General features: G+C 42.9%; 1 protein-coding gene across 1 annotated transcript in view; it reads left to right on the top strand.

The window, feature by feature from the left end:
• The first annotated feature begins 1,575 nt into the window (after nucleotides 1-1,575).
• LOC310899682 (coagulation factor XI-like) overlaps nucleotides 1,576-12,311 on the top strand; it is a 36,555-nt gene continuing 25,819 nt past the window's right edge. Inside the window, exons 1-8 of the mRNA XM_083836408.1 lie at nucleotides 1,576-2,076; nucleotides 3,666-3,778; nucleotides 5,008-5,093; nucleotides 6,820-7,010; nucleotides 7,435-7,504; nucleotides 8,397-8,523; nucleotides 10,382-10,573; nucleotides 12,142-12,244. Of these exons, the coding sequence (XP_083692534.1) occupies nucleotides 1,866-2,076; nucleotides 3,666-3,778; nucleotides 5,008-5,093; nucleotides 6,820-7,010; nucleotides 7,435-7,504; nucleotides 8,397-8,523; nucleotides 10,382-10,573; nucleotides 12,142-12,244 (1,093 nt within the window). The 5' untranslated portion in view covers nucleotides 1,576-1,865. The remainder of the gene's footprint in view (nucleotides 2,077-3,665; nucleotides 3,779-5,007; nucleotides 5,094-6,819; nucleotides 7,011-7,434; nucleotides 7,505-8,396; nucleotides 8,524-10,381; nucleotides 10,574-12,141; nucleotides 12,245-12,311) is intronic.

Here is a 12,311-nt window from a genome sequence, read left to right as displayed (position 1 = left end):
GCAGAAGGTGAGCCGCTTAGTCCTGCACGCTTCCATACTTCATGAGATGTCATCTGAAGACAACAGGATACTGTTGGCAGTGTAGCTTGCTTTTAGTGTTTACAAGGTAGGCTATTTATCTGCTTTTTTTTTTTTTTTTTTTTTTTTGGTCATGCAATAGTAGCAAAGTTCATTTCCAGCTGTTTACTGTGAAGAAAAATGCATCAGTCAGCTCTTATGATAAAGTGCTGGCTGGGAGACAGTAGAAACAAAGTGCTAAAACTTACTCAATTCTGCTACCAAAGGTCATCAGCTTCCTTAGCTTCTGATGATTTTCCTCTATTTGTGTTTCTCCTCTGAGTTGCTAATATCTTCCAAAGGTAGGAAATGTGGCAGGGATTATCATTGTAGAGTCATAGAACCATAGTATGGTTTGGGTTGGAAGGTGCCTTAAAGACATCTAGATCCAACCCCACCTCCCATGGGCAGGGACACCTCCCACCAGACCAAGTTGCCCAAGGCCCCATCCAACCAGACCTTGAGCACCTCCAGGGATGGGGCATCCACAGCTTCTCTGGGCAACCTGTGCCAGTGCCTCACCACCCTCTGAGTAAAGAATTTCCTCCTTTTATCTAATCTAAATCTCCCCTCTTTCAGTTTAAAGGTATTGCCCCTTGTCATATCACTATGCACCCTGGTAAAGAGTCCCTCCTGATCTTTCTTATAGGCCCTCTTTATGTATTGAAAGACTGCAATATGGTCTACGTGGAGCCTTCTCTTCTCCAGGCTGAGCATCCCCAGCTCTCTCAGCCTGTCTCCATAAGAGATGTGCACCATCCCTCTGATCATCCTCATGGCCCTCCTCTGGACCTGTTCCAGCAGGTCCATGTCTTCTTGGGCTGGGGGCCCCACAGCTGAATGCAGGGCTCCAGGTGGGGTATCATGAGAGCGGAGCAGAGGGGGAGAATCACCTCCCTTGACCTGCTGGCTCTGCTTCTTTTCATGATGTGTATAACACCACTTCTATCCAAGCACTGAGCAAGTTGCTTGCTGGCCTGATTTCAGCTCTCCCCCTAGGTTCACTTAGACTCTCAGCACGCAGAGAAGAGCTGTGGAGGAACAACCTAGCCCCTGCTGTTGGGTGCCTGCACTGCCACCAGCTCAGCATGCCTGTGACACAGGTGCTGGTGCTGCCAGTTGTGTCACTGGCACCCTTCAGCTGGTGGCTGAGCATTCAGTAGAGAGATCAGCAAAAGCCATTTGAGTGGAGAAGCATGTGTATGCTTTGCAGGGCTCTTCTGGATCGTGCGTCTGTACAGGCTCTGATTTGTCTAACCCCTTTGGGCCGCCTACCCGTGGAAGATGCTCCCCATCTTAAGCACTTCACAGCCTTCAGGCATTGTGCTGCAGAGCACTGGAGCGGTTCTGCTCGGCAAAACTGTGTTCCCTGAACATCTGAAAAAAACATGGAGAAAGGCACTCTTGAAAACATTTGTCCTCCCCAAATCAGGGCAGAGATTTTTTTCTTGACAGCTATTTGTCCTTTTCCTTCTGAGAAACTGTGTGGGGCATCTGAAAGCTCCTGTGACTCTTCAGCTGAGGGCATGGAAACGGCGCTGTTCCCTTTGGCTGCTCTGCTGTCGTGAGCTGCTGGCAGGCAGCCTCTCCGTGCGGTTGCTTATCACGTCATCGTTTATTTCCTTCTCTCCAAGCTGTGCCTCTGGGCTCTGGGCCCTGTCTATCAGCTCCGCCTCCCGCTCTTAGGGCCTGGATCCAGGCTCTCTGCTCACTGCAAAGCGGCTGCGAGCAGCGCCGGCTGGGCCTGACGCAGGGTCCTGAGTGTGCCAGCGGGGAGCAAGGCTCGGAGCAGGAGCTGCGAGGCAGCCATGGAGGTCGTGCTGGGAACCGCGGGGGGCACCCAGCTGCTGCCCTGGGTGGCTGGGTCCATCACCTTGCTCTTGACGGTTGTCATCATGTGCTCCCTGCCCTCCCTGCTGGACTTCTGGTGGCGGTGGCGGGTGATGAAGCCCATCCCGGGTATCAGCCCCTGCTATCCCGTGCTGGGAAATGCTCTGCTGTTGGAGCGGAAGGGAGAAGGTAGGGGCAGCTTACCTCCCAGCTGTGGGGTCCTGGTGCTGTGAGGGGCTTTGGTGCAGGAGGTGCTGGGGTGGGTGAGCGAGTTGTAGGGTGTGCCATTGCCTATAGGTCACCCTGGGGCTGTGGGCGACCTACAGAGGAGAACTGGGCGAGAAGCCAGCCCTGTGGGAGAGAGGAGAGGAACTGTATAAATGTGGCATTTATTAATACTCAAAGACTAGTTGATAGTGGTTTCCAGCCACTGATGCTTGTCTGGGGCCCCTTTTCAGGTTGTTAGTGACATGGAGGGGGAATGCTGTGGTCTGTATTTCTGCAAGAAGGAGGAGCGCTGGGCTGCCTTCACAGGAAGTACTGTTTACTAACACTGAGCACTGTATTGTAAAACTGAGCACAGCTATTAGCTGTAATCCAAACAGAGCTTTTCACTTGGGAGGAAAAAGGACTTTAACAATATTCTTCACCCAATGAGTGTGCAACGGAATTTTAGCATGCTGAGCTGTTAGGTCATTTTCAGAATTAGCTGTGCCTTCAGTCTTTGATAGCACCTTCCACGCTTTCTGTGTAGCTAAACTGGCAAGATATGGACTAGGTGAGAGGATAAATTGGTGGGTCAAGAACTGGCTGGACTGTCAGTCTCACCCCTATGAAGTCCAACTGGTGACTGTGCAATAGTGGTATCTCTCAGATGATTCAGGCATAAATGATCCTATGAACCTTTGTGCCCTTAGAGATAGGGACATTTACATTGCTAAATCCATGATGGCCTTGTAAACAGTCACTTATCCTTCAGTAAGGTTTCTTAAAGGTGAGGGTGGTGTTTAGTCCTGCAACAGCCAGCTGTTAAAAAGGCCTCTGCTAGAATGGCAAACCGTCACTGATAATTAGGGCTGAGAGAGAGTAAGAAGATTTAAGCACACAGGAATAAAAAAAAAAATAATAATTTATCATTATTATTTTTTTTTTCAGGCAAACAATAACAGTGTAAGGGTTCCAGAGATTTTCTTCAGGAGTCCAGCTATCAGAAACTAGACATTTCAAGTGATACTTGTCCCTGCACAGTGCTTTGTCATTACTGTGGTCTATGTTGCTTGTCTGTGCATCACAAGTGTAGTATCTGTGAACCAAGTCTTAGATGGGAAAAGGCTTGATGCTGTACTTGGAAAGTAAAGAAATGTCTTGATGTATTATTTTGGATAGTGTCAGGAAAACCAAAATATAAGCATAGTCTTGACAAAGTTTAATTTGGTTCAAGTTATGACAAAGAGCGTTGTATTGCAACAGGCCCATGCTGCAGGGCTCTGGGAGAGCTTAAATCAAACTGCCTTGTCTAGAGTGTGGTGGGGATTCTCTAGAATACAGCACCTTCAAGAGCACAGCCATAAATAAATGCTCCTGCAGCACAGCTAATTGACAGGTGCAAAATACGCTGCTTTGTCATGGTAGCAAGATAAAACTAAAGCAAAAATATATTATAATGCATATTATAAAAAAGTCCATTGCAGAAGTCTTGCTTATTCAGAACAACATTTTTTAAAAATTCTAACCTGCTTTTTTTTTTTTTATTATTATTATTATTTTTATTATTCCAGGCTTTTTTAAACAACTACAAAATTTTGCTGAAGATTTCAGGAAACAACCGCTGTTCAAAATTTGGTTAGGACCATTGCCTATCACTGTTTTGTATCATCCTGATAGTGTGGAGGTGAGTGTGCTTGTCTCCTTTCTATCTAGATCACTCTCAGGCAGAGCAGTGCCCAATCTGTTAGTTTCTATTCTATCAATGTAAGTTTTGCGAAAAAGGGCTTGAACTGATTTTACTTGAGGTTATCCTCTGACCCAATGCCAAAGAAAGGCTGAAAGTGTAAAAATAAAAAAGCTTTATCTTGGAAAAAATCAATACTGAAGATGAGCCAGCAAATGAAAGCATCGAGTAAGTATGTTTTGTACAGTGAAGCATCTCCTTTAGCTTTGTTTTGAATTGTTGAACCTTCTGTTCCAAACCAGAACGAAAAAGGCAATAGAAGGGTATCTGGACCATTGGAATAGAGGTAGAACATTACAAAATGCTGTTTGCAGTGCTTGTGCCTGTTTGAATTTTGCATGAGAACTTGATGGGTCTGTCTTGATGCCATGAAATGGTGTTAGTTTAGCTCTGGACAGTGATTGGTCATGAACTGGGAAGATAGAGCTGTTTCCTTGTTATGGTATACAGTGAGTATTGAACACTGGCTGGTGATATGACATTGAAATCAATGGGCAGAAGTGTAGGGCAAGGTTGAGAACAAAGATTTGGTGTGCAAAAGATGACTCGGAGGAAAAAATCCAGGATGTACCCCTTGTACCAGTTTGTGCTAAAAAGCTAGTCATTTTATGAGGCAGTAAGTGCAGAGTTTCACCCTGTTGCCTGCTGGCATTGTGTAGTGCTGTTTTGTTTATGTGAGAAAATAATGCAAGGTGTATGCCTGTTTAGGGGCTGCAGGTTGTTGAGCTGGTTGTTCCAGGTTTTCAGTGTGGTGTTATCAGGGAAGATGAGCTTGGATTCCCTTCTTACTAAGAAAGGCCCTTGCAGACAGCCAATTTTTCTGCAAATGTTGATGAAAGAGATGGTACTTCTTGAGAATTTTGTTATGGCTGAAAACCATTGGGTTTTCTCTGAGCTCTGCTGGTAATGCAGATTTTTTTAAGGAAGATAAGGGAATTGGTAGTAGTAGTTTCTGATTATTTCTTTGTTTTTCAGGATTGGGACAGTTACAGAAAGACTTGAGGGTGTAGACTGTATGTTTCCACTGTGTACCAGCTTGTGTGTTTACATTTTTCTGAGGTTCAGGACATTTTCTTGAGGAAATTGAGGTTGTGTGAAGTAATCTCAGCTGAAGGTATCTCTCTCCATCTAACAAGCGGTTTTTTTCCCCTCCTTTCATTTTCTGACAGGTTATTCTGAGTAGTTCAAAGCATATTGAAAAATCATTCCTGTACAAATTTCTGCATCCATGGTTGGGGACTGGACTTCTGACAAGGTATAGTAAAATGCAGGTGTATTGCTGTCTTCTTAAAATTTGCAGAGCATATGATGAGAGAGTGCTTGGTGGGAAGAATGTTGTGTGCATCTCTGGGCAAAGATGTGGATGATAGCTCTAGAAATCTTATTCCTTGTGATAGTCTTTGTTATTCTTTAGTAGCTAGTGCCCAATAAAAATATAATGGTGTTATCTATTTCTTGTAAAATTTTACCATTAACACATTTTTTGCCCAGAGACTTGGGAAGAATCTGATTTTTTGAGAAGTTGTATCCCGTGGCAAGTGGTGTCTTCTAGTCTGCGATGCTACCTGCTGGATGTTTTGACTGTTGTGTGGAGTAATGTGACTGTGGCAGAACTGTGACTGTGTTGCTTATTTCAGCTGATGAAGTTGCAAATCAGGATGGGCCTGAGGTTGCGTTGGGGAAAGATGGGAGAGTATCTGTACCCTGTTCTTTATTTCCCTCATGAAGTGGAGATTGATAAGAAATGAGCATGGAAAGGAGTGCAAGGAAGGAGTGGAGAGAGGGAAAAGCAGTGGTGCAAGGCTTTGGTGTCCTCCAGTCTTCATAGGGTTGAGGAAATTTTTTGGTCTGGATGATGCAGATATTCAAGAGTTGGAACAAGGCAAATATAGAGTGTCTCTGGTGCCTTTGTGCCTCTTCTCTGTGTGTCGAGGTCCCCCTGTTTGCAGTTTGTTGCCTGTTTGGAGCTCTCAGAAGTGCCATTCTCGTGCTTTTTGATGGGACCGTGGTGTTGGAAAAGCCAGCTGTGATCATGGTGTGGAAGGTGCAAGTATATGTGGGAGGATAAGGAATGCCTCTTTACCTGTGTTTTATTTGTGCCCCTCAAGCAAGAGGGACAGTAATCAGTAACAAAGTGCAGAGCTGAGGTCCCTGGGTGTCAGGTGTGGTGTATGCTTCCTGCTAGTGTTCCTTCCTTACTATTTTTTTTTCTCCAGGTAGACTTTTAGAGATGTTTTGACTTCCTTGTGCTTGCAAAAACATAATGAGAGGAGAATGTTCCTGTCTTTGCTGATTAAGGCCAGTAGTAGAAGACAACTGATAAGCTAGCCCAATGGCAGAGAAGTGATGCGAGGATTTGCTCTGTAAGCAGAGAAGCCAGCTGTGTGCTTATGGGGCACCTGGTTCAGGAAAACAAACAAGAACCCCTGGAAGCCGGTGGCATCAGCTGTGGTTCCATGCTCGTTCACTGACATGTGGGAGGTTGTTGCCTGCCTCTGAGGAAACTTCATAGTCAGACCTTGAGGTAGTCATTGGCATAGTGTCCCTGGACCCTAGTTCTCCTCAGTCCTAATTTTCTAGATAGTCAGTGGATAGGCAAGCACAGGTTGTGATTCACAGACATGGTGTGGTGAGTCGAGACCTTGATGGTGAAGAGCTGGTTTGTCCTATAGATGGCTTCTGTTCACTCCCTCAGCCTGTGCACCAAGTGACCATGGGACTGTCTGAAGACTCGCTGGCAACTTCTTTTGTTGACAGCAGATGTAGAAATGGTGGCTCGTGCTTCAGAGAGCTGGAACAATAAATACTTCCAATTTGCTCCTTCTGAGGAGTGCTGTGGAGATGTTGAAGAGTCAGCCACAGCATGCCCATTTGTGAAGGTGCTCCAGTTGGCAGTTCTTACTGTGTGCTTTCTGTGATGGGGAGGGTTTTATTTTTGAGTTGGAGTTTTAACCCTTCCCTCTCCCCTGTCAATTTTGCAGCACTGGAGACAAGTGGCGGTCACGGAGGAAGATGATAACTCCCACATTCCACTTTGCAATCTTAAACGACTTTCTCGAGGTTATGAATGAGCAAGGGGGTATTTTGTTGGAGAAACTTGAGAAGCATGTTGACAAGGAACCGTTTGATATCTTTCTGGACGTCACTCTGTGTGCACTTGATATCATCTGTGGTAAGTCCTCCTTAGTTATTGTGGTGAGGCTGTGAGTGGTGCAGAGGCTCATGAGTACAGCTGTGCCATGTTGTGTGAGGAGATATGGGAATATCTCTGCTTACTGTGTGAATGCATTGCTAACCTCCCAAGGCTATCCTTTCTCTTAGGGTCTCACGTGCCTCTGATTAGGTGAGTGGTGAGCTTAGTTTGTGGCATGAGCACGACAGAGGTAGGAGTCTGAAGAGAGGTTTTCTTGAGGAGCAGGGCTCCTGTACCTGGAAAGGAAAAGCAAAATTTTCATCTGGAAAGGGTTGTGCATATTTATGCATCAAACTGACAGTGTGGTGACAATCAAAGTCTGGGAGCAATACTAACTTACTGTATACAGGGACTCTGCATTTCATTTTGCAGTTGTGAAATGCTGATGATTTCCTTCTCCTAGAAACGGCGATGGGAAGGAATGTGGGTGCTCAGGAGAATAAGGATTCTGAGTATGTTCGTGCTATCTACAGGTAAATGGAGGTTTTTCCTTGGCTACTTTGTAGTTGGGTTGGAGTTGTTGCTGCCAGCGTCAGTTCATCTGCTTTGTGAGCTGGGGTGGAGGTGGGGGTGACACAGGTAGATATAGAAAGCCAAGAAGGTAAGGAAAATTCTCGAAGTTTTTTAAGACATCTTCTGTTGTGAGAATATGCAATGGGAGGTTAAGGCTGTAAAAAGGTGTCAGCTGCTATTCAGTTAATCCATTGGTACTGGAGGTAATAATTCCTCCTCTGAGTCTCTTTCTGCTGCCAAATGCATGTACAAGAGCTGAACAGCAATGACAATCAGCCCTTTCACGTGTACTCCAGATGTCTGAGTGTCATTGAAGCCATATATTGCGACTGATTCTTTATTGCCAATACTTTTCATGTGATGTCTGGCATATATAGCATCTGGACAGTCAAGTAGAAATGTAATGTTTTCAGATGGCTGTTGAGGTCACAGGACAGATATTTGGAGACCTAGCACAAGTTGTATGTCTTTTCAAGATATGTGGTCAATGCTTTACTGACGTGGGGTGGGAATGGACTGGGTGACTGAATATACCTGCTTCAAGAGGATCGCCACTAAAAGGACATATGCTCTCCTTTTCAAAGATCAGTGCCTAAAGATAGATGTCATAGTGATGAGATAGATGTCATAGTGATGCTGAATGCTGGGGTGGATGACAGATTTTGAGATCAGAAAACAAAGAATAGCAGTTTTACCTTCAGATGAATGTGTTTAAACCCATACAACATGTTTATCTCTGTTTCATAGAGAGAGGTAGAGGGAGGCACAACTTCTTTTTTGGTTCTTGAAATTGTGCTGTGAATTTACTTTTTGTCAAGAAATGTTACGTGACATAATTTTTTGTTCCCCTAGGATGAGTGATCTAATCCAGCAGCGACAGAAGAGCCCTTGGCTTTGGCATGATCTTGTATATATTCTGTTTAAGGAAGGAAGAGAGCATGAGAGGAATCTTAAGATCCTTCACAATTTTACAGATACAGTATGGCCTTTTTTATTATTATTTATTATTTTTTTGTATATATATTTTTTTATTTATGCCACGTTCTAGTTGATGGAGAGTTTTGCACTTAGTAGCTAGCTTCCAAATTGCAGATGAGAATCAGCACTCTTACTGTGCATCTATTAAAAGAACTATCCTTTGGGATGCGTGGAGTCCCCTAAAAAGAAGTCAATACATGTCTTCTCTGTAAGGCGGTCTCATTTTTAAGCAGGGGAGTGTATTACTCCAAGGGAATAACAGGACTCATTGGTCCTGGACAACTGAAATAAACAACAGATGTTCACCAAATTCTTGTTCTGTCCATCTTAATTGCCTGTAACAGTTCTCAGCCGAGTTTGTATCAGTAAAACAAATACACTGGTAATGCCACTTGGTCCAGTCCTCAGATATAGAAGCCCGTGTTTGTTTTCCTTCATTTGGAGAAGAATTGCTGAGATGACTAAACACGCACGGGTCCCCACATGAAAAACAGAACACTTTGGTATGGAAACCATTAAATATACGTCACTGACTTTGCATAAAATGCAGTCTTCTCTTACTATTTTAGACTGTGAAAGGAACACCCTTTTTTCTCAGTAAGTAGCCCCTGTGCTGTTCTTGCCAATGGCTGCCCTCCCAAGCTTACTGTTAAGATGTTACCAGGAGGCTGTTTTCCTGGAAATGTTTATGTACCCTACAGTGCCTTTGCCCACAGCAAAAGAAATAGTCCCTGAACTTTCAGTACATATAATGAGTCATATTGACCATGCACTCCTGCAGTGTATAGAGAAATGGGCATCTCTATCGTGCTGTATTCTGTCAGAGTAAAATTCTCATTGGAGTTGTTTTTAAGTAGCTTAGGTTATATTTTGCTTCCTCTTGTTGGAAATTGCAGCAGTGAAGCATGAGAAAGAGCCTTAAGGTAATACTGCTGCTGTCCTTCCATGCTGGGCTGGTGCACTGGATATAAGACACCAAATCTCAGATGATGATAAAGGAACACTAAATAATCTCACCTAGCATAGGTGCTGGCAGAAAGAAGAGATGTGGTTCTGCATGTGTTATTATAAGTGTATATTTGAAACAACGTGTGTGCATAATTATATTTTCCCCATTCAGTGCTTCTTCTGAACTGAATCAAGTATTACACAACCTTTAGAAAAATGTTGAGAGTGATACTGGCCAGTTTACTGAAGAGCTTCATTGTGCTGTTACAGCAATGATGGTGATGGCAGGAACTTCCCATCTGTCACTGGGGCTGTGCTTTGACCTAAAAAGAGGAAGGTCAACCACTGCTCTGATACCAAAGAAAAGCTGTGAGGCTTCAGTGTAGTGGTTCCAGCCATGCTATGTATATTCCTGATGTAGGTTTTTGGGATGCCCTGGTGTATTTCTCTTCATTCCCCTGAGTTCCCCAGAGGTTGGAAACATGTTCCTTTCCTTATTTATTGGGTTGGGTAGATTTCTTCTTGGTGATTGGTCTGCTCAGATTGTGGTGATGTTTTCTGACTTGCTGTTGCCATTGCTGGCATTAACAATAAGCTCGTTCCAGATATTCTTGATGTGTTCACACTTTTTGATGGTCAACACATTGAACAGTTTGACTGTTTTCTTGAACACACAAAATCTTTTCAAGGTTAATTCTATTGTTTGGGACAAGATGTTGGTCATATTTCATCTACTAAAACAAAAAGTTGATTAAGATCACAAGCCAATGCTAACAGCTATGCTAACTAGGCCTACCTCATGTAGACTGCTATAGATGGATATTTTTGTTTTAACAAGTTAGGATGAACCTGTGTGATTTATGCAGCACATACACTGCATGCAGCATCTAATATACTGGTTTTAATCTCAGGTCATTGCAGAAAAAGCTGCAGAACTTGAAAACACCAAACGAATGAAACGTGATACTGATGTGAACAGTGGAGAAAGTGGTTCCAAAAAGAGAGAAGCTTTCCTGGACATGCTGCTGAATGCAACAGATGATGAAGGGAACAAATTGAGCTACAAGGACATTCGTGAAGAAGTAGATACTTTCATGTTTGAGGTACCAAAGGCCGCCAATGGTTTGGGGTTTTTTGTTTGTATTTATTTGTGTTTGCATTTTTTTTTCTAGTATAAAGTTATTTTATCCCTGGAAGCCTAAGAGGAAACTCCTGTAGGAGACAAACTCCTGTAGGAGACAAACTCCCTCCTGTAGGAGAAAAAACTATTGATCTAGAATTGTATGCCCTGACAAAATATTGGGCAATACATGTGGCAGGCCCTGCCTATGTGAGCAGGTTTTACTCATACAAGCAGATGTGTAATAACAGTTTGATGGTTGATATGGCATCTCAGCTTCTGCTACAAACCTCATTCATGCCATTGAGAACTCTAAATGGTTTCAATGCTTTGTTCTCACATTTTACCCCTTTCCATGTTGGCTGTAACCTCGTGGTTCTGTCATGATTGTGCTTTGGTAGTGTGTTCTTGGTACCATCTCCTGATGTGTGGTTCCCTCTCCAGTGAAGGATCTAAATAAGACTGTTTTCCACACACTTCCATTAGGTGGACCTGAAATCTGTCTCAGAACTTAGTTCAGAGATGTATTAATGTTGCTCTAATCTAGAGAAACTCTTGCTATTTTACCATTCCTAAGTGACTCCATAGCATTTTTAACTTCATAAGTGGCCATTTTAAGTATCAAAATAATTTGATGGTCAGTTTTTCCCTTTTATGTTCCCCTCTGTTTTTTTTGTTCCCTTTTCCTTTTCTTTTCCTTTCCTTGCTCTTATGCAGTTCTGAGAACAGTGATAGCTGATTCGCTACTTATAGGAAGCCAAGTAGTATTCCCCTCTATGGCTACTCTACTGTGTGTCATTAGACCCTATTTGAGATAATGTCCCTTGTACATCTACTGTGGTAGTCATTGGCACCCAAGTTCTTATGTTACTGACTGGACAGTAAACAAAAGATGACTATACATCCATTTCATTGTGTAGACATACTGGGATACTGCTATGATACACCTCTCCGAACAAATTATCTGACACTTTGCAAGAAGGGGAAAAATAGTGAGAGCTGCTGACCTATGTAGAGCTATAGTAGTCAGTCACTGTATTCCTGAAAAGGAGAGATAAGCAAGCAGCAAGTTTCACCATCTGAGACAAAATACAAGGAAAACAAAAACAAACAAACAAACAAAAAACAACAACAACAATTAAAAAAACAACAAAAAAAAAGGTAGTTTATGCAGTTTTCTGGAGGTGAAGTAGTAAAAAAAAAAAAAAGGATCTTTGGGTTATTTCAATGCTTTTTCCCTTTTGGTCAGTTTTCATGCACCTGACAGAATCATGGATCATCTTAAATCCTGGTAATCAGTGTGGTATAGAGTTCAACACTTGATTTTTATTTTTTATTTTTTATTTTTTATTTTTTTATTTTTATTTTTTATTTTTTTATTCTTTAGTTTTTAGTTTTTAGTTTTTTTTCTTCTCCTTGTGGTTCTTGGAGTAGTGAGTTTATCTCACTTTCCCTACTAGCTGTACACCTAAGTATTTATATAGCATACCTAAACGTGCCACATTGATGTATAGTGTTGAAGTGAATGTCTTTGTAAATCTGGACCTCTAGGGCCATGATACAACAGCAGCTTCTATGAACTGGGTACTGTACTTGCTTGGATGTAATCCTGAAGTCCAGAAGAAGGTTCACAGAGAACTGGATGAGGTGTTTGGTACGTTTCCATTACTCCTTCGTTGGGGTTGTGGTGGTGTTTGTATGTGGGTGGTACTGTTATAGAT

Source organism: Anser anser (assembly GCF_964211835.1).
Source record: "Anser anser genome assembly, chromosome: 4".
In the NCBI taxonomy this organism is placed as follows: Eukaryota; Metazoa; Chordata; class Aves; order Anseriformes; family Anatidae; genus Anser; species Anser anser.
Note: the sequence above shows the minus strand (reverse complement) of the source record. Positions and strands in the feature narration are given on the sequence as shown.